The following is a 22,855-nucleotide window of genomic DNA, read 5'->3' on the forward strand; positions in this document are numbered from 1 at the left end:
TGAAACTAGTTCCTTACATGAAAATTACTCAAACTGAAATATTGTTCACACACTGTGTATTCTTCGGCCTTTCCAAGAAAAAAGTTTTTAGCACCACCAAGAGATGAGGACCTTTCTTCTTTCTGTTTTCTTTCCCTGTTGCTACCACCACAAGTTATGTCACAGTTTTCCTCTTTTAACTTCAGTTCAGGTTTTAGGTCCTTCTCCCTATTACCATGATTTCTGCTTGCTTTTTGTTCTTCATGTGTTTGATTAACCCTTTGCTCACTGCTCTTTCTTTCTGTGCTCTGATCAGGAGTTGAATACCATACTTCATCATGAGGACTCTTTTGTCCCTGTGGTTGTTTCTGGTTCATTGAATAATCTGTTACTGTACCTGCACAGGTAGTTGGTACAAGGCACAATTCTTTAACATGTTAACCCACATGTGAATGCAGAAATGAAAAGTTTAGAAGATGATAAAGAACACAAGTTAATATCATGTGTACATGCAACCAGAGGAAGTATGAGAGTATTGGAGTATTTACTGTGCGGAGAAGTCTCAGTGCTGAAGAGGTAAACATGTTCAGCTGAAATGTCTGGTAGTGGGATACTCTCGGTGTTTGTTTCATTAGTGCTGCTACTGGGGCGTGATTCATGGGGGAGGTGTAGTGGTCCTCTTAAACGTGTAATTTTATTGAAACGCCTTACTCTTAATATACCACACGAAAGCTTCTTGAGGAAATACTCCTCATCATTCTTCATTTTCCTGTCACCAGGTTTTAGCAAGATCATTCACTAAAAAAAGTTTCCATTTTACAAACTATATATCAGATTTAACAGTCTTCAGATGAAAAGTTTCAAAAGGGTTATGCTGTTCTTGCATATCTAGTCAATGTATAATTTCACATATAGTTTCTGATAGCAAGTTTAAATTAATCTTATTACCTGTCTAGTATAAGCCATGTTGCCTTTAACTTCAAGGCTGATTTCAGTGCAACTGCCTTCAATGACGACCCTAAAGCCATTTCTATCTTAAATCCAACCTGAAAATATGGTGTGCAAAGTTAACAAGATTAAAAAATAGAGGGTTTATGGTTTTCTTCACTAGTATTTATAAATCATATCACCTTTTCTGATTTGTATTGCTGAAAAATACGAGCAATGTCTTCATTGTTCATATACTGTTCCTTCTTCCTTGCAACTTGTGCCTCTACCATCTTCTGGTTTGCTCCAATCATTAATCTGCAATCCACACTGCTTTTGTACCCCACTACAAAAAATCACGTGTTAAAAAGTGAACTTCAAACCTAATCGACTTATAAGATAAGGTTTGCATCCATTTATCCATTTATATACTGTAAATTGATCTTTATCATCAGTAGATGCAAGACTTTCAACCCATCAGAACCAGAAAAAAGGATTAATATGCTTTAGAGAAACAGACAGATTAATCAACCCAACAAAACACTTATTGACTCATGGTGCTTTGGTTTTCCATTTTCTTTCTTCCAAAAACCATTTCAAGGGGTGAATAGAACAACATCATAAGAAGCTCCCTGCAATCTGAGGAAGATTACTCACTGGGAGTCACAACTTGATGCATGACTGCAATCAGTGTGAGAACATCTCCTGGCAAAAGAGACAAGCTACGCAGAGACCATTCCAAAATTCTTACATTGATTTCTCGAGATGCATCATGAATCACTACCACACTTTGCCCCTCCATTGCCCTACCCTTGTTGAGGAACTCCACCTTTATTTTTTCACTTTTATTGCAGTGTTGTGTAGCAAAGTAAGTTTCAGCAGCTTAATAAGTACGAGTTTATCACCTTCACAAGGTGCTGAAGACAGTGTGTGTCCAAATTCAGATGATATCTTATGACATCATTTCTTGTGCTTATCGAGCATCCTAAGTAACCCCTTCAAAGTTGTTATTCATGATTGGCCTTAATGGCGCAGCTTTGGTAAAATCTAAGCCAATTCCCCTAACCATTGTCCTTCAAGAATTGTCACATAAGTAGGACAAGAAATTTGACCAAACGTTCGATGAGAACGAATGGTTTTTTGGTGAGGTAACGAAATTACCAAGCCTGATTCTTCTGCATGATTATGCTCTGCAGCTGTAGAAGCTTCAGGCTTGTGTACAAATTTGTGTCTTTGACATACATGAAATGTGGGAAATCGTAATGAAAAGGGTTGGACCAAAACTCAAGTTGAATCTGAACCTATGTGATTGTACTATTCACCAAAGGTTCATTCCAGAGACAGCAACATAGCTAGGTAGGGGTATTGTAAGTTCCGTTTTATCTATGTTTTATATAGATTACAAGATTTTGACTGGTTTGATACTTTTATATCAGATCAATACATCAAAAGGTCTTTTTTACCTTATTTAAAATAAAATAAAACCATGATATTAACTTTTAAAATTAAGTTAGTCCATAAACTTGCAAATTGTTCTTATCTTGAAAAAACAAAGAGTGACTTTAATTTAGACAACTTTTCTTTTCCAACTTAATTCAACTGCATTGATCAAACCTACTTTACCATTTACCATTTGTGTATAAAAGTTTGGATGGTCACTGTGATTAAAGATTCTAGCAAAATGAAAAATATTGATGTGTTTTTTACTTAATCCCTTCATTTTTTTTTAATTTTCAATTTCTATAACTACTAAATTTATGGTTTGTTCATACAAATTTTGATTTTTTTTAAATGGGAAGAATCATGCATGTGTGGAAAATGAATACCTATCTAATTTTTAAAACAGAAAGTACTTGTACTCTATGAAAAATCTTTTGGTAACACCTCAATTCAAAGAGCACAAATCACAAATGTATGCTTTGTAGTAATTCAATTTGTTATGTTTTTTAATTAGTAAATTTGTCTTTTATACTTGTCTAGCTTTTGGCATATATATATATATATATATATATAGGTATAATTGAGTGTAATGTATAGTTTCTGGAGAGTATGTGCACAAGATTCAGCATGATCTAGAACGTTTATTATGTATTATGATGGGTGTAAATTGTTTTTTCAATATCTTCTAAAGTTAAAGGACCATAATATTTATTTTACTTTGATCTTTAAAATTAAGGGTCTTAATCATCTAACAAATTACAATTAAGAAACTGAAAACAAAAATTGTTAAAAAAAATCAAAGAATTAACAACTATCAGGTCATCTTGAACAATACTCACAGCAGCAGAGTCATTATATTGTTTTATAAAAATTACCCTTTCGAGTTAAAAAAAGTAATTTTTGAAGGGAAAAGAAATAATTCTATGAGTAACCTTGAATTTTCATTTTAACGAATAGATTTATTTGTTTGAAAATAACTCATTTTGTTATAAATTTTATCTTTTAAAAATATATATATTTTAATGCCTTTTAGTCTTTATAACTTTAAAAGTTAAAGACTTAAAAAATTAGAAAGTATAATTACAAGAATTAGAAAAAGATTAAACAAATAATTAAAATCTACGTGAATTTCAGTTCAGAAGTCTAAGGTTGGGACTGATCTAGGGTTTGTGACTATGCAGACTATAAATATCAATCTTTGAACAAAGACAGAGGCTTTTTCTACTCTTACCACTCCTCACTCTGCACTGCCACTCTTCAATTCAATCACACCGATGGCCGTCACCTTCTCAGATCTACACACCGAAGAGGGTATCAAATCCCTCGATCAATTCCTTTCTGGGAAAACCTATATTTCTGGGTAACACTTATACCATTCATTCATTTTCCATTAAAAAACCAATCTTTTACTGTTTCTGATATTTGGGTGATTGAATCTGTATGTGGCTTATTTTTTGTTTGAGTTCAGGGATCTATTCACAAAGGATGATATCAAAGTGTATGCAGCTGTTTTGGAAAAGCCTGGGAACTCTTTCCCCAATGCTGCCAAGTGGTACGAAGTTGTCTCTTCTCATCTTGCCTCAAGGTTTGTTCCTCTCTCACTTCATTTCCTCTTTTTTTTTTTTTCTGTTGCAAATTCTGCATCTTTTTCTTTGTCGGATTTTGCCATTTTTGTTAATATTAAATTTTATTTGAGTAGCTTCCCTGGGAAGGCTCAAGGGGTTAGATTCAGTGCTGTAGGTGCTCCAGCTGAAGCTGCACCTGCCAAAGCGGTATGTGTTTTCTCTAATCTTATATTTGTGTTGTCTCAGTGTAATTTTCTTTTGAAAAAATCGTTTCTTATATTGAAAATGCATAAATAATTTAGTCGTAAATCGTGAATTTTGTTTATGGGAATGAGAGGCATGGCACTAAGGGACCTGGATTCCCTTCTGTCTGAAATGTAATTGCAGAGGATCTTTAATTGAGCCATTGGATTATGCTGCAGGACCTTGCACTTGCAGTTGCTTTTTGTCACTGCTGGGAATTTGGGTCCTATTTCATAGAAGAGTTAGGAAGTGGCTTGCATGCACTCACAGAGTGTGTGTGAAAGTATAATCTTACCAGTTTTTTTGTTTTGTTTTTCAGACTTTATAAGGTTAATAGAATATAAATGAAAGGACCATCTTGGGATTATGTTTGTAGGGTTGGCTGAATGAAATTTGAATGTAGAGAATCCAGGTCTGAAAGAAATGGAGGATGCTGACAATCATTATCTCCAAAACACCCTCTTTCTAAGGATGGGATATAGCTGGTGTGATAGCGAGGGATACAATAAGTTCAATAAATCTCAATAAAATAGGTTTTGAATCATCTTAAAAATGGAAAATATAAAAAAAAAAATGTCTAAAACAGTTTAATTGCCTCTTAGCTGATTCATTCATAATTTTTACATCAGTTAAGTTAACCCCTCACACTAGTTAAGCAATTCTGACACTATTAAAACTATCTTGATTGGGTTCATCAAGATGTGTCTATTAAGTGAACTCGTTATCTAGGATAACAATATTAGAATCAGTACACGTATTCTAGAATTCTAGAATATAAACTTTTGGCTTTGTAGTATTCTGATACTTATTGTGAAATGCTATATATTATTGTGGCTGTGCAGTAGCTGCTAAGTGGACTTATTCAACTGATGTAATCATTGGGATTTATTTGAATTGTCAGGCTGCTGCTGAAGAAGATGATGATGATCTTGATCTCTTTGGTGACGAGACAGAGGAGGATAAGAAGGCAGCAGAGGAAAGGGAGGCTGCTAAAAAGTCTGCCAAGAAAAAAGAGAGTAAGCTTTCTTAAGAGCATACAACATTGATAGAAGCTGTTCTTGACTTTGTTTAATTCACGTAAAATTCTCTTGCTATTTGGGAAAGGTAGAAGCTAGGCATGTTGCTATACAGTACAATAATAGGTTGAAATTTATGAGAACTTGTCACATACAGGGACTTTTTCTTATCTCTATATTTTACTTTATTGCTGAAATTGTTGGAAACTGTAACTAAATGACATTGTATAGGTGGCAAGTCTTCTGTCCTACTCGATGTTAAGCCTTGGGATGATGAGACCGACATGAAGAAGCTGGAAGAGGCTGTCCGCAGTATTGAGATGCCTGGTTTATTGTGGGGAGCATGTATGTTCAAAGTTTCATAAACTTTTCTCATGCAAATTTGATGCATTCACTATAATGGCTATGAACTGTCTGTAAATTTTCGTATCCTATCAGTCAATCAGAAATCAGTGTTAACATGATTTTTAAGATAATTATTGTTTAAGTCCAAAGAAAGCTACTTTACATAGTAGTTTGTGATTGGATGACATTATCTTTTTGTTGAAAACATTAGAATGTGTATCTAAAATGGCTTGTTTGAATTGATACAGCCAAACTGGTGCCAGTGGGATATGGAATCAAGAAGTTGCAGATCATGATGACTATTGTGGATGACCTTGTGTCTGTGGACACCCTCATCGAAGAACGCCTTACAGTTGAACCATGCAATGAGTATATCCAAAGTTGTGACATTGTTGCATTCAACAAAATTTAAGTTTTCTTGTTGGACTTTGAGTTTGGCCATTTTCAAGCGGCTGATATGTTTGGTCTGTTTCGGTAGTGGTTTTGTTGCAAGAATTGTGAGAAGGAAAAAAACAGATAGATATATCGAGTATCCATGTTATGGTGTAACTTTGAATATTACTTATTTATTTAGATATTAAGATAAATGAACGATGTTCTTGCATTTAATTGTTTATAAGTTTCTCAACTCTAGTTTCATTGAATCTGCTTCTTCAGGGTGTGTAGCATGAAACAGGTTTGGTTCTGACACGTTGTAACGATTATATACTTTCTTTTTAAGCTATTTTGTTGGTGCTTAATTGTTCTTGGAACCAACCAAGAATATTCCCTTCACCAAAGCCAAATTTGCTGACTTTGGCTTTATCAACTTCACCGATTACAGCCACCACTGCAACTGCAGAATTGTGATTTCATTCTTCTGTAGTATATTTCTAGAATTCTTCATACTAAAGTATATTATTATGTAGATTTTACCTTCGACTAAGATTGTAGTTTGGTTGGAATTCAATTTTGGTTTAGTATTTAATAACTAAAATTTTGGTGTTTGAAAAAGTTGGATGACAGATTAATTTATATTATTTGAATTTGAATTTATTTCAAATGAGTACAAATAATGTTTGATATTTTAAATTGAAGATGAGATGAACATACCGTTTTAAATGAGTAAAATATCATTAATTTGTTATGTCATCTTAAAACACAACTTCTTTTTTATATATTTATTTTATTTGTTTATTTCTATTTAATTAATGTTTGATGTTTTTATTTTATATTTATATAGTTATAATTTTTGAGATTTTTTATATTAAATATTTGAGAATATTACTTTTTATTGTGATTTTTATTTTCTATAAAATTATATAATTAATATTTAGAAAAGTAAAACATGATATAAAAGTTTGAGTATATCTGTTTTCTAAAAAAGTTAGAATATATATATATATATATATATTCTAACTTTTTTAGAAAACAGATATACTCAAACTTTTATATCATGTTTTACTTTTCTAAATATTAATTATATAATTTTATATATATATATATATATATAGATCAAAATTAATTTTTATTTCAAAATTAAAATGATCAAATCTAAGCCCCCTCTGTCTCTGATATTTGATGAGTGACAAAATGCTTAAACAAATGTGATTAATGCATTAATAAGGCACTGTTGGATCCATTCATAATTGATGTAGGTCACTTCTATATTATATTATCTGTCTCTTCTACGTGTCTTTCTGGAATTTTTTTTTAATAATAAAATAAATAGTTGAGTTTGAGAGAAATGAAAGTAACCAAACAAATTTAACAAAGTTGGTAAACAGTTGACTTTCTTAAATTTATTATTGTTTAATTTTTTTATTATGTGTACGAAGAAAATTTTGTTTAAGAACAGTTTACTTTGTGATTCGAAGATTATTTATTACTCTCAAGTGTCAATTAAAAATATTTTGATGTAAAAAAAAAAAGAAATAAATGTTAGTAAAGTATTGTTCACATTATTGTTTTAACGTTTTTATAATGAAACTTTATGATGATTTTGTCAAATAACTGCCGAGTTCATTATTTATCAGTGAAATTTTAAAATAAATCCCAGACATATTTGCAGGAAATATATAAAAATATGCTGCTTATGTTTTTAATGTGAATTTTATTTAAATACATTTAAGTATTCACTAAAAAGAATTGGTTGCACAATATTCATAAAATACAATGCATCACATTTTTATTTTCAATTCTAACTTACTTAAGAGTAAAAATGGTAAATGTTTGGTGTTTTTGAATTAAATGTTATTTTAAATGATTTCATCATTTAAAAAAATTCAAAAAATATTAATTGTTAATTTTTATTATTGAAGAGAGTTAACCCATAATTTTTTATTTATTTTTTATAGACAAAACAAAAAAAATATATTAAAATGATATTTTTGATATTAAAAATAAACAAAAAGTATATATTTTTCTGAACTTAGAACTTTATCAGTGATTTCTAAATTCATTCGATTAAAGATCAATTTATAAACTTATTTTAATTTCTTCGGTAATTTAGTACTTAGTTCCAATCCTATGTTCAAACACAATGAAATCTACACCATCCACGTTGTTCTCTTAACAAATTTCTGTCTCATTTTATCAGTTTTTTTTTTAATTATATGTACTTTCAACTATAAAAATGTATTAAAGTTGCAGCTTTTTTAATAATAATATTTTTATTTAGATATTTCAATTTACATTGTACAGTCATTTTCGCTATAAATTTATATTTTTTTATAAATATTAAATTTTACCGGTACCTATTTGACATTGGATATTAAATATAATTTCACATTTAGACTCAATCATATTACTGTAGTAATAGTAGTCAATCTTCTCAAATTTGTGAGTCAACTTCCTATGGTAAGTTGACTGATATATTTAAAAATATTAAAAAATAAATAAACAAGTTGGCCAATTAGTTGAATGAAAAAATATAAAAGTTAGATACTTAGTACAACAATAACACAAATATTAAAAGAATTACATTTTAAAATATTTAAATTTATGAGATACTTGCAACTTAAATCAGACATTTATCTATAAAAAAACAAAGAAAATAGGTTACATAGTATGTATTATTGACACATTAGTTTGATCTAACATATTTATTGTCACTATAATATATGATTTTTTTACACTAAATTAATATTTTAGCATTTTTTAAAAGTCCCTTCCTTAGTATTTTTATTTGGTTTATTATGTTGAAAATAACGTGGAAATAAGAAAATCAAAACCAAATAACACTTACCCCTAAATTAAAAGATATAGTCTATAGTTAAGACACTTAAGCAATTCGGAAATTGAATTCATAATCTTAGCTTTTAATATCAATAAATAGAATCAAACACTTATCACTGAGTCAAAAACTATAACTTATAATTAAGACATAACAATTTTTACTTAAGAGTGTAAACATTTTTCTTGTACAATTGCTCCTCGTTTTCTTCTTAATTATTTCAAAAATTGTTAATAAATGCTTCCATATTTGAGTTTTTAATTAAGGTTTGATGTTCGATTTTTAACTTGAAATTGTAATAGGAGGTACCATTTTATTATATACAAAGAAATAAAAAAAATTTAATCTAATGAGAATAAAATTATGTTTTTATCAATACTATATTTCTTCTTCTTTTTTAACTACAGAATTGTATATCTGCATTTTAAGAGTGTACATATCTAACCCAATTCACTTAATTTTATTGTGTTGTGTTGAAATATATTAGATATTCAAATTTGTTTTATACTTTATTATCCTATAAAATTACAGAGAAGGAATAGAGAAGGAATGTTGAGTTTATATTTTTCATATGAAAAATTGTAGTCATCGAAAGATCATATATATATATATATATATAACATTAATTTTACATACATAAAATTTTTAATATTATTTTAAATCAAAAATTTTAAACAATGAAGTTATGTTTTACTTTTATATAATTTTTTATTTATACTTGAATTATTCTCAAAAAGAAATAAGTGTTTAGATTGAAAATAATATTTTTTATTTAATTAAAATGATTTCTCTTTGGGATCAAGTATTTTTCTTTAAATAAGATACATAGTAAATTAGTCATACTATTTTAAGTTATCTTTTTTATCTGCATTACTAATTTTTATGCTGATTAATTTTTTAATTTTTTTGTTTTTATATTTACTTTTAACTCAATTGATTTTTATATTTGTTAAATATAATTAATGTGATGATTTTCTTAAATTAATATTAATATTGTTTGAAATGTATTATTTGTGTTAAAATTTGAAAAATATCATATGTTAAACTAGGAATCTTAAGTTGAAAGATAATCTAAATTTTAATATTTAATATTTTCTAAACAACGTTAAATATTAATCTATCTGAAAAAATTAAATTGACTATATTGTATACAAGTTTAATTAAATAAAAGATAAATATTAGAAATAAAAACAAAACAAATCAAATCAAATACTTATTATCAAATTATTAATTAATTTTAATTTTAATTTCTTAAAATATTAAGCCATTTTTATTACTTAAATGGACATTATGCCATCACATCACATTATGCAAAAAATGTCGATTTTTATGATAAAAAAATTTATAGAGTAACAAAAAAAATTGAAATAATTTCCAAATATCTAATATATAATTGATTTTTACTTTAAGTACCATAATTTTTTAAGTTGGGTATCAACTAATAAATAACACATTTTAATTTGAGTATTTTTTTTGCGATTTGTGTCATTTTTACTGTTCATAAATCATTAAAGTTAAAATATATGTCATATTATTTAAATTTGAAGTGCTAAAAATTGGTATACATTAAGTCGCTTAAAACCATATTGATTATTACGATAAAATATAAGTTGAGACTGCACAAACATTAAAATATTTTAAAATTATCCAGCATGGATAATATAATATTATATATTATAGACAAAATATAAATAAACAATTTTTTTCATGAATTTAAACCAAAAAGTAAAATATTTGATTTAATAGACACTTAATTAAAAAAAATCACTAAATTTTAAAGAAAAGATAATTATGTCTAAGAAATTTAAATCTTTTTAAGAAAAATGTGTGTTTAAAATGTTATAATTTTGTAAGAAGCTAAATCATATCTTATCATAGTATTCAAAAGAAAATACTTTCTTGGTGTTTCTTGTTAATCCTTACTCTATTCTCAGTATTCAAAACAAAATACTAATTAAAATAAAAAAAATTAAATAAACAAGAATTATATTATTTTACTTAAACGTGAAACAATTTTTTATACTATTTAAAGTTTTTCCTGTCAACAAATTCAACTCATTCATGTTAGATTATTATAAGGTAACAAATAATTTCGTATTTAAACATAGGATTCACAATTGTTACTTATGTCTATGAAGATATTTGTCTTTGCCAAAAATGTTACCCTCGATTTAAGATAGAATCATAGAATGAACTCACAAAAACGCAATAGGAATGTTCTAAAATGATATTAGCAATAAAAAAAGTTTATAAATTGATGACAAAATCAAACCAGATCACCAAATAAATAGTTCCGTGTTGTGTTTAAATTTGATTCATAAGGTTGTACAAGATAACTCGTGTAACTGCAATTCTGCAACAAACACGGTAAAAAAAAAATGGCTGTTTCATGAACTATTCCATGGAAACTGCTGATAGTTTGTGTTGGAAATTCCACTATGTTTCTTTTCTTCCACTAGGAATTTTACTTTAGTTTATTGTATAAAAGAAAGAGTCCCAACACAAATTCTGAAGTGGTAAAAACAAGACTTTTGCATCATTGGAACAAACCTCAGAAGCATAAAAGGTCATCTTCTCTCTCCCTCTCTCTCTACTTTCTCTCTCTTTTCCTAAAACTCGGAATCTTTAGGTACTAACCTTTGAGTTCTTGCTTCTTCTTTTTCCCTTTGATAAGTTCACTATGATGAATTCTGAACCTTTCTGAACTGATGCAATTTTTTTGGGTTTATACCTCTTTTTTGTGGTTGATTATGTATGATTTCGAGCTTAATTTGGCCATTATAGTAACTGGGTATTGATAAATTGAATCCCCATTTGAAAAAAACCTCTTCTTTTTTAACAAGTTTGTTGCTATCTTCTTAATTTAACTTGGGGTTTAGGTATGCTTTCTCTCCACTGTTACTGTTTCTCACGATAAGTGCTCTCTGAATCATGGATGAGTTTTGTTGTTCCTTTATTCATCTTTGATAATTGTTGTAAATCCTTCTAGGAAAACCTTGATTTCATTTCAACTTTTCTATTATGATTGATATGCGAGCATTTCCCCCTTGTTACTGTTGGACCTGATTCCTTAAACTGTTCTTTGTTGTGTTGAAGGATGGAAGCATGGCTTCTCTAGAAAGCAGATTGTTTCTGCAATTGTTCTTTCTGTGAAATTTTACACTGATATCTAGCATCTGGTTTTGATGATTACAATTTGTGATTTGTAAACTGTTGTGAAATTTAGGTGCACTTGCAACAAAATTTCTGTTACATTATATAATTATGGTTAAAATATATTGAAAATCTCTACATTATGAGAGTAAGCCATTAAAAAGGTGTGACCAGCACCCTTTCTTGAGCCCAATAAACTTCAGTTTTTTTTGCAAAAACAATCAAAGAATATGTGGCTAGCTTTTCTTTCATCAAATTTGTTCTAGTGTTTCATATTTTGATCCGAATGTATATGTATAACTCTGGATCAACAACTCCTTTGTTCAGATTAGTCTTGACTGTTGACTTGTCCTTGGTTCAAATTTTAGTGACAGGACAATTTAATGTGCTTCTATGTACTGCATGATTGACTTGGCCTTGACTTGTTCCTATGAGTTACCAAGTTATTCTATAATACTAGCATAGTTAATTGGTGTATTGAATCTTGTTTACTGATTTCAACTTTGTAGCTATTGTTGTGATTAATCAAATCAATGTTATTCATTTCTGAATATGAGGGTGTCTTTCACACAAAACGTTGAATCTTGGTGCAGATTTTACAGACTAAAAAATCGTGTTAAAAAGAAAGATGTCAAGTGGAGCAACACACTGGTGTTATGCATGCAGACAACCAATTGTGCTTGATGGGGGAGACACTCTCTGTCCTTACTGTGATGGAGGTTTTATACAAGAACTTGATGAGTTGCGAGGAGCAGCGCCGGCACCCCAGCACACATATTCTTCATCACAGTCCGGAGAGTTTCATCAAATGCCCGACCTTTTTGATGCCATACATGCTTTCATGGGGCAGAGAGGTTCTGACCAGAGATTCGGGCTTATGGATGCTGTTGATAACTTCATGAGGCATAGAATGGCTGGAAGAAACTCAAACTTTGATGTTAGAGCAAGGTCAGGTTCTTTCCCAGTTCCTGAACAACAGGGTTGGGGTGTTTTCAGTTCTGGTCCTTATTTGATATTTCATGGCCAAGTTCCTGGATTCACCTTGGCCACTGGCAGCCCTAGAGGTGGTCCTAGGCGTGTTGATTTTGGTGATTACTTCATGGGTCCTGGACTGGAAGAACTCATTGAGCAACTCACCATGAATGACCGGCGAGGTCCACCGCCGGCGGCACGATCTTCGATCGATGCTATGCCTACTATTAGGATCACACAGGCACATCTTCGCTTGGATTCTCACTGTCCAGTTTGTAAAGATAAATTTGAACTTGGCACTGAAGCCAGAGAGATGCCATGCAATCATATCTACCATTCTGACTGCATTGTTCCTTGGTTGGTTCAGCATAACTCGTGTCCTGTTTGCCGTGTTGAGTTGCCACCTCAAGGACAGGTTAGTTCCCGCGGTGCTCGAAGTTTGGGAGGAAGGAATGCCAGCACCAGCACCACCAGCGGCGGTGGTGGTGGCAGTGACAGCAGCTCCAGGAGCAGGGAGAACAACAATAACAACAACAACAACCCTCAGAACCATGGAAGGAGAAACCCCTTATCATTTTTGTGGCCATTTCGCTCCTCTTCTAGCTCAAACAATAGTCATTATTCTGAGAATGGTGGAAGCAGCTCTTCAACCACTCCTGATCAGAATAATGGAACAAGTTATAGTGGCTGGCCTTTTGATCACTAGAAGTGTACCATTTCTTCTCCTGGATAAGTATATTTTCCTGTCTAATAATGCTTGTAATTTAAAATGCCTTAAGAGTTTATTAATATTGTATTTCAAACTTAAGCTCATGTAAGGAAGATAAGATAGAGGCTTCTTAAAATCTTTGTACATGAAATTGTCTGCTCAGTTGAATCTCTTTGAAACTTCAACGTTTCACCTGTCATTATGCAGTTTGATTGTTTCTTGCTGTTTAGTTTGTTTGTTTGGTTTCTTTAGGGTCTTGGCAGCAAGCACAAAATGCCAAAGATCATTTGTTTGTTAGATGAATCTCTTTTGCTGAGCATTAAAAATACATTGAAGTTGGTATATTAATTTTTTTTAATATATTTTAAAACATTAAAGTCAGTATCTGTATTTTGAAGACACGACAAAAGAGTATAGAAAAATCTAAAAAAGAATCCAAATTTGAATGTTGTCAAGCTAATTATGTATATATGTGTTAGCTTGATTCTTGCAAAAAGTTTGGTCTAACAATGAAAGAAGCCTTTAGGAATGATTTGGTTTAGTTGGCAAAAAAGCTTGGTATTTTGATAAGTTTGGTTTGAGTTATAGCCAAAATAGAATTGGAAATTTGTTGGAATTCTGCAAATTGTCAAGGAATGTGTTAGACCTTGCTTGCATGCCAATGATGATTAGGTTTCTGTTTGGTTTAACTTTGAGAAAAAAATAAACAAATATTGCACCCATTGACATGACTCTGATGAATAGGTAATTTTTTCTGTCTAAATATCTATAATTCTAACTCTCCTTTGATGCAGAAAAATGTAATACGTACTGCATTGGAAGTTTAATTAACTTTGCTGTATAAAACTGAGGATAAGTCACTATATTCAGTCAATTTATAGATTAAGGAAAGGAGAAAATATCACAGTGGGGGCCAAATTCTAAAGGGGTTTGGAACTTTGTGATGCTTGTTCATATTTGTTTATCTTTATCTTTTAATAATTTTTTGTTTTACCTGACCTTTTCATTCCAGTTTTAACTACAAGTTAAAATCACTGTTATCAACATTCTTTTTTATATATTTTATATTCTATTTAAAATTATAAAAAAACTATAAGTATAAAAAACAATTAAATTGATGAAAAAAAAATAATAGCATGCTTAATTAAGGAATATCGTATTTAATTAACGTTACAAAACTAAAACTTGAGAAAACTAAATGTTTTTATGAAGATATTAAATGCAATTCTTAAAAGTAAAATAATAATGATAAATATATAACAAGAAAAGGAGGAGAAAGGAAGATCATAATTTCTTGGTTTTAGTTTACATGGTAATAACACAAAGAAATGGATTGTGATTCTTATTTGGGTTAATAATAATAAAAGTGTAAATTTGTAAATAATCACAAGATAATATAGTTGATTAAGGTTATATTAAACTAAAAGTAACTTCAGACAAATAAATTTGACTGTCAAAGCTTTTTCTCAAAGCATAAAAGCAGAACCATTAAAACGTTACAATATTATCACTAAAAAGCTCCAAATTAAAAATAACTATCATTTATTGCTAAAACTTTTCTTGTTTATTTTAAACAAATTTATTTCTTAATTAATATTTTTTTCCTACTTTTTTTCCTTATTTTTTTCACTCCAATTCCATTTTCTTTTCTATTTAGGAACATTATCACTCTAATAGAAATTAAACTATGGTTTTGTGATTTTGTGATGTACACAGAAAGACAAAAAAAGTGGGACTTTGTTGGCATGCATACGTTAATTACAATGCCTAGGAGGAGTCACAACCACCATCATTCTCTTCCTCCCGAGCTTTATCTCTCACACTTAATAAAAAAAACATCATGGCTCACACTCCACCACCAATTTGGGAAACTAAACACGATTTTATTGGATAATGACATTTTGACTACTAAATTTTAATAATTTATTCTTATAACCTTAAATAGTTTCATTTTCTTTATTCTTAATATTCTAAAATTTCTTAAAAAATACCACATCATATTATAAAAACAAATAATTAAAATTTAGTAGTCAAAAAATTATTTTTCATTATATATTACCATTTTATTTTCAATTTCATAGTCCCAAAACCCCTTAACTCCACAAAATAAAAAATACTTTATTTTTCTTTCTCATCAAGTGAAAAAAAAAAAACTAAACAAAACTTAGATTATTATACATACTGCAGATTTTACTGTCACAGTTACATGTGTTACTGACATAATTTTTCTGAACATATTCTTATACTGTCATAGAATGAAGCTGGGGCAGAGTAAACAGAGGAAGCATATGGAGGTTCCATCAAACCACTACTTTTTTCTCATATCAGATATTTTTGTACTACTTTTGGCTTTGAATAATTATTGAAAGCAAAATCAACAGTTCTCAATCTCTTTGTGTGCTTTAATTATATGAAAATTAGAGGAAAAAAAAGTTAAAGAATTGACCTTGCAAACAAAATAGAGCCAACTGTGATGCTGCCAACCTGGACAAAACTTTATCAGTTGTTATCAATGGAACCAACACTAGCCGCAAAATGCATAAAGAAAAACCAAAATATCTTGTCACATTAATTTGTCTCTTTATTATTATTATCATTATTACTGCTGCTGTTCTTCCTTTTGAGTGTTTCATCTCCGATCAATTTGACAGCTAGCAGATTCACTACCACCATTTATGGCATCTTTACTGTGGTAGAATTTCAAACTAAAATCTTGATTTTGGCAGTGAAAAGAAAAGGTACTAATGGATGTGACACAAAGATTTTGATCCCACTTATTTGGTGCTTACAGATAAGGTAAAACTGGAGACAGATAAAAGAAAAATAAGACATCATATAATAAATAAATAAATAAACAGAGAAAATGTTATTATGTAAACTATTTATAAATAGTTGTTTGAATAATAAATGTTTTAATTAAGCACAACTAACATGCATGCACACAAGCTGTCTCCATAGTTTCCTCCCACATGGCTGTTTCTGTCTTTTTCAAAAAGGTTACTTGAATTCAGAAAAAAAAAAAATTCTTTCTTACTATAACTGTCAAAATGGGTTGGAATCCACGATTTAATCTGACTCACCACGGGTTCAAACCGGGTTGGATTGAAATTCTTTTACAAATTTCAATATGGATTGATTTTTTATCTAGCTCATCCGGGTTGAATCCTTGGTGAGCCAAGCAAATAAATTGTCATATAGTATTTTTTATTAAGTTGGATTTTACATTTGAATTATGTTAGGTTGTTTTTTTAGCTAACACATAAATAATTTGTATTTTTATGATTTTAGTTTGTATTTGGATTGTATTAAAATTTATTTAGATTTTAATTAGAATTATAATTTAGTTTTGACTGAAAAAAAGTAAAAAAATTGTATTTTTTTTTAATTAAGTGAACCGGTGAGCCAATCCGTTTAACCCACTAACCCCGTGGTGGACAAGGTCGGATTTGAATTCTTTTGACTCGCTAATAAGTAAACCGGATTGAATTGACTCACTAAATGATCAACCCGTGATGAATCGAATAGGATCAGACCGGATTATTCGTTCTCATAACTCCATTTCTTTTAAAAGTGCTTGTGAAAGAATTTGATAAGAAAACATACATAGCAACTAAAAGCATGCAAAAATGTGAAGGAAAAATAGCTGCATGTGACTTTTTCAAAGAGTCTGCAATGCAAACTCTGGTTTAGTTCAAAAAGATGAGTTTGAGTTGAATTTGAGAGGGACAATGCAGCATGAATAACTCCAAAAAGCAATAGAATTGTCAGTGACTAAAACTTGCCATGCCAAAACTGAAAACTACTTTTCAAGAAATAACTATGAGCTGCATATATGTTTGTTGTATAAGAAGATTATGGTGGTCATGAAGAAAAAAAATGAGCAATCAGAACATTAACACATGCAGGTAGAAACTATTTTTGAGTCCAACAATGAGACTATGTGTGTGTCAGAGGTGAAACTAAAGTGAGTTTGTGTCAGAGGTTTGTTCTGAGTTGTTGGGAGATTCACTTACATTAATTCTTGGGTTGAGATCCTTTTTCATAACTAAAATATACAAAGAAGTAGAATCATGTCAGTTCCTAGCCTTCAAAGTCTCCATTATACTTCACAATCTTGGTAAATGGGAACCCAACGAACCAATTCCAATCAAAAACAGGTTTGAGACAAGAGGACCCAATGACAACATTACTTTTTCTTATTACTAGGAAAAGGGTTAGTTGGGTTAGTTAGAAAGACAATTAAGAAACAATTGTATAAAAGAGTAAGAGTGTGAAAAAAGGAATTCCCGGTTAAGCTTTTACATTTTGCAGATGATATTTTATTTGTATGTGAAGTTGATAAAGAAAACATTGTTGTGAGAAAAATTGTATTGAGATGCTTTGAAATGGTGTCACGTTTAAGGATGAATTTTTATAATGTGTATAAAGATATTATCGTTAATTGAAAAATTTTAAAATTTTGAGAATTCAATAGATCACAAAAATTTAATAGGAATTCAATTGAAAATTTTTAAATTTAGAAGTAACTCAATACATAATTAAGTCGATTTATAATTATAAGACTTAAATATAATTATGTAAATAAATTATTATTTAAATATATTGATGTTTATATTAATTTTCTTAACATAAATCTTAAAAAAAGAACAACCACCATCCGTGCGTTTACTATCGTACTAGTTTATTGTATAAAAGAAAGATTCAACACAAATTCTGAAGTGTTGTTTATTGTATAAAAGAAGACTCAACGCAAATTCTAAAGTGTTGATACTAGTTTATTGTATAAAAGAAAGAGTCAGAACACAAAATTCTGAAACGGTAAAAACAGCACATACTATAAAAGAAAGAGTCACCACAAAAATTCTGAAGTGGTAAGAATAAGACTTTTCCCCAAACTCAGGGATCTTCAGGTGCTAACTTTTGAGTTCTTGCTTCTTCTTCTTTCTTTTGGTAAGTTCACTATGATGAATTCTGAACCTTTCTGAACTGAGTTTATACCTCTTTTTTGTGGTTGAATATGTATGATTTCGAGCTTAATTTGGCCATTAGAGTAACTGGGTATTCATAAATTGAATCCCCGTTTGAAAAAAAAAAAAAAAAACTCTTCTTATTGACAAGTTTGTTGTTGTTTTCTTAATTTTAACTTGGGTTTAAGTATGTTTTCTCTCCACTGTTACTGTTTCTCACGATAAGTGTTCTTTGAATCATGGATGAGTTTTGTTATTCCTTTATTCATCTTTACTAAAAAAGAATATTTTATCCCTATTTTGATTTAATGTTTTTACAGAAAACAATTAAATCTTGTTATGAAAAATAATTTACAAAAAATTGTTATTAATTTTTATGCAAAATATTTTGTAACAAATACGTTTTATAGAAAATTTTGTAAAATATAACTGTAAATTGAATAATATTATAAAAAATAATAAAAAAATATTTTTTATAAAAAGTTATAATAAATTTGTAAGAAAAATTTTATGAAAGATGAAAAATTTTAATAACAAATTTTGTATCTTCCGAAAAAATCTTGATTTCGTTCCAATTTTTCTATTATGACAGGATAATTTACCGAGCACGTTATGGTTGACTTTGCCTTCACTACATTTTAAAGATATCTTTGATATCTTCCAGCAGTTTTAGTTTTTTGTTGTGATTTTGTATTATGATTTTTCGTTAGATTTTCGGCTAGATTTTGTATTCAAACATAATTCACTTCTATATAATAACTTAATTTGTACTTTCAATACAATATTTCTTTTTCTATTTTCTCTTAGTTATGCTTGATCACACACTCACAATATCTTTAGTTTAAGAAAAATCATATTTTCACTTCTACAATTTAATTCTTATTTTGTATTTTCCAACATGATTTAGTTTGGAGTATTTTAGGATTTGATTCGTATTTTGTACTTTCAGATATGGTTTAGTCTAGAGTATTGATTAATGTATGATTATCTTTTGTTTTGAAAGAATTAATGCTCAATACTAAGTCACATTAAAGAGAGTATAAAATAAAAATTAAATTGTAGGAGTCAAAATATCGTTGTCGTAGTCGGAATAACTTGTTACTCTGAAGTAGGTTTTGTTTAAACCTACCTATTAATACTGGCATAGACAATTGGCGAATTGGATCTTGTTTATTGATTTAAACTTCATAAGTATTGTTTTGTTAAATGAAATCAATACTATTCATTTGTGAACATGTTTTACAGAGTAAAAAATAAAAAGAAAGATGTCAAGTGAAGCAACACACTGGTGTTATGCATGCGAAGAACCAATTGTGCTTGATGGGGGACACACTCTGTGTCCTTACTGTGATGGAAGTTTTGTAGTTCAACTTGATGAGTTGCAAAGAGCAGCACCATCTGCACCTTCTTCATCACACTTGCTTGCAAGAAACTCAAACCGTGACTCGGTCGGAGCAAGCTCACCTGAACAGAGTTGGGGTTTAACATTTCATGGTCAAGTTCCTGAAATCACCTTCGCCACCGCCACGCCAAGCGGTGGTGCTCCTAGGCGTGTTGATTTTGGAGATTCACCTTCCATCACTCCTGAATTGCAAGAATTTATTCACCAACTCATCTCATTTCTTGTCAAGCCATTGGTTTCTCTCTTTCTTGTCATTATCAAGTTTTTGTCCTCTAACAATGGAAGAAGAAACCTTTAGGAAATAGTTTGGTTTAGTATTTTTACAATTTTTACATGTACTCAACATGAATGTGTTTGTCCTGGCTTGCATGCTGTGCTATGATGAATTGCTTTCTGTTTGGTTTATTGTTTTTCCCCAACTTCTTATTAATAAATATGTTCCTTCAATATACAATCTACATTTGCTAGACACATAGACTAATAATATGCTTCTCATAATATAATCTAAACAGTTCCATCAAACATATAAATAATTTATTTAGGGAAAAAAGAAAGTCAAATGCATATTTTGGTTTTTAGTCCAATTTTATTATTCATGTCATCAATAGAGGAAGTAAGCTTAAATAAATTTTAAAATGTACAACAAAAAATAGTACAGAGGTATTTATTTATTTATTTAAAACTTAAACAATATTTGTAAAAGCCTAACATTTTAGAAATGATAGTGGTTTAAAATTGATTATTTTAATATTAAAAAGTTTTAGTATAAATGATTTTGTTATGAACGGGTTTCATTGTTTTAAAATACATCATTTCTCTAAAAACTACTTTTGTAGAATTCTCGGATTTCTTTCTAGGAGTTTTTCTTGTTCTTTTTTTGCTTGATTGAAGATATGAGACTGTATGAATGATCATCGCAGTAAGTTCTTCAATTTGGATCAATCAGTTTCTTCATATTCAAGTAAGTTAAGTTTCCCTTTTTTCCTTGATCTTCTTCTAGTTTTTGTTGCATGTGAGGCTTTCCTACTTGCATATGTTCTTTTAATCTTCTCTATGAGTCTTTTTTTTATCAGTGATCGTAAGGGTAGGTTCTGATGGTTCTTGTGATGTTTCTATGTGTATATAGAGCATCCTATATGATTCGAGTAGTTTGGTGTTTTAAGAGTTGTTTGGGTTGTTTGGGAAGCCAGGTTTTTTGTTGAATTTTTTTGTGTGAATTTATTATCTTGGTAGTAAATTGTGATGTAGTGTATTGAATTGATGAGTTGTATGTTAAATTGTTTGGTATTTCATTTGTGTTTAGACTTGATTTAGGAAGAAGTATGAATTTGTATTTTGAGTGATTGTGTATCAGTTTTGAACTATTTACAACCATTTGGAATAAAAATACTAAAAAAAAGTGTCAAATTAATCAAATTAGTAGTAGTAGTGTTTCGAACGGGATCTCTTAGTCATAGTATGTCTACATCTTATTTTGACAATGATGCTTACGCAGGTATTTCATCTTATTGTAACTTTCTAAATTCTAAATGGATATTACATGTTATATATATATATATATATATATATATATATATATATATATATATATATATATATTGATTAAAATAATTTATGTTTAACTTCATATTTTTATGATTCCATACTATCAATTCATTTTAAATATTGATTTAAGTTTTACATCCATGTTTTTGTTAACAAATTTTAACATTAACTTCGTTTTGTATTTGATGGGATTCATAATGCACAATATACTTACATTTTATTTGAACTACTATTTGTATATACACATTTCAATTTTCATATATTATATAACTCAAAAGTTTAATTATAAATTTTAATCATATAAAAATATTGTTTCACATAATTAATAATATATTATTATTATTATTAGTATTAATATGATCAATATTAATAAATATTTTTTATTAATAAAATAATTACAATTATTTTTTTATATTATCAATTTTTTAAAACATTAAATTTATAATTATACATAATTATAATAATTAAATATAATTATATAATTAAACTATTTATTTAAATAGAATAATGATTACATTAATATTTTTAATACAAATTAAAAAGAAAAAAAAATCTAACCACACGATAATAACTAATTAAAAATATTATAAAAAACTCATATCTTAACACTTCGACCTCTACCATTTTCATCAATTAATTTTTTACATCAATCACAACTAAATCAAGAAAATATTATAAATAATTACTAAGATCAATTGAAAATATACAATCCACTACATTTATTACATTAATTTTAAAAAATCAATATTAAAATACTATTTATTTATAGTTAAATTATTGTTGTTGTAAAATTATACACAAAAATCAATTTAACTTTCTTATAATTTTAAATTTAAATATTACATTTATAATTAAATATAATTATAACACTTAATCAAATAACGTAAACGACTACTAAAATCAATATGATCTACTGCATTAATTTTAAAAATGTATTAATTCTAAGAAATTGATATTAGAAAAATACTACTTATTTATGATTAAGTGATTATTATTATAAAAATATACACAAAATTCAAGATTTAACTTTCTTATGTTATACAATTCTAAAATTAAATATTATATTTATAATTAAATGTAATTATAACAGTTAATATATAATATTTTTTCAAAAATATAATAATTATTTATTATATATCTTAACTCATAATTAAGAAAAAAAAAAAGACCCGTCAAGACCTAGTTGGTTATAACTTCCACTCTTTTTAACGAATTTGATGTAAGTTTCACCCAATACGTTTATTTTAGATTTAGGCATCAACTAACCATTAGTTGGTTGCTTTAAATATTATTCACTCACAAACCATTATTTGGTTGCTTTGAGTATTATTTGGTTAGTTTTTGTGACTGAATAGTCCGAGTCTGGGGGTTAGAAGGT

At 28.8% G+C, this 22,855-nt stretch overlaps 4 protein-coding genes across 5 annotated transcripts; 3 read left to right on the forward strand and 1 right to left on the reverse strand.

Annotated features, from left to right (window-relative positions):
- Positions 1–5: 5 nt before the first annotated feature.
- Positions 6–1,708, reverse strand: LOC114195156. Its single transcript, XM_028085547.1, has 5 exons — positions 1,564–1,708; positions 1,110–1,252; positions 928–1,025; positions 489–748; positions 6–376 (listed from the first exon to the last, which is right to left on the reverse strand). Exons 1-5 carry the CDS (start codon positions 1,706–1,708, stop codon positions 6–8), a joined length of 1,017 nt encoding a protein of 338 aa, XP_027941348.1.
- A 1,770-nt stretch (positions 1,709–3,478) lies between these two features.
- On the forward strand, positions 3,479–6,235 carry LOC114195552 (elongation factor 1-beta-like). Its single transcript, XM_028086060.1, has 6 exons — positions 3,479–3,706; positions 3,815–3,931; positions 4,046–4,118; positions 5,056–5,170; positions 5,402–5,515; positions 5,764–6,235. The coding sequence occupies exons 1-6, from the start codon at positions 3,621–3,623 to the stop codon at positions 5,925–5,927; spliced, it is 669 nt and encodes a 222-aa protein (XP_027941861.1). The 5' UTR covers positions 3,479–3,620; the 3' UTR covers positions 5,928–6,235.
- A 4,806-nt stretch (positions 6,236–11,041) lies between these two features.
- LOC114195194 (probable E3 ubiquitin-protein ligase RHC1A) lies at positions 11,042–13,792 on the forward strand. 2 transcript variants are annotated; one of them, XM_028085584.1, is made up of 2 exons: positions 11,042–11,295; positions 12,476–13,792. In XM_028085584.1, the coding sequence occupies exon 2, from the start codon at positions 12,511–12,513 to the stop codon at positions 13,558–13,560; it is 1,050 nt and encodes a 349-aa protein (XP_027941385.1). In that variant the 5' UTR covers positions 11,042–11,295; positions 12,476–12,510; the 3' UTR covers positions 13,561–13,792. The 2 variants fall into 2 exon arrangements, with proteins under 2 accessions (XP_027941385.1, XP_027941386.1); XM_028085585.1 differs by having other exon boundaries at positions 11,065–11,358.
- A 4,624-nt stretch (positions 13,793–18,416) lies between these two features.
- Positions 18,417–20,381, forward strand: LOC114195334 (probable E3 ubiquitin-protein ligase RHC1A). The gene is made up of 2 exons (XM_028085757.1): positions 18,417–18,513; positions 19,776–20,381. The coding sequence occupies exon 2, from the start codon at positions 19,796–19,798 to the stop codon at positions 20,228–20,230; it is 435 nt and encodes a 144-aa protein (XP_027941558.1). The 5' UTR covers positions 18,417–18,513; positions 19,776–19,795; the 3' UTR covers positions 20,231–20,381.
- Positions 20,382–22,855: the final 2,474 nt, after the last annotated feature.

This window comes from Vigna unguiculata, chromosome 8 (assembly GCF_004118075.2).
Source record: "Vigna unguiculata cultivar IT97K-499-35 chromosome 8, ASM411807v1, whole genome shotgun sequence".
NCBI classification, from domain to species: Eukaryota; Viridiplantae; Streptophyta; class Magnoliopsida; order Fabales; family Fabaceae; genus Vigna; species Vigna unguiculata.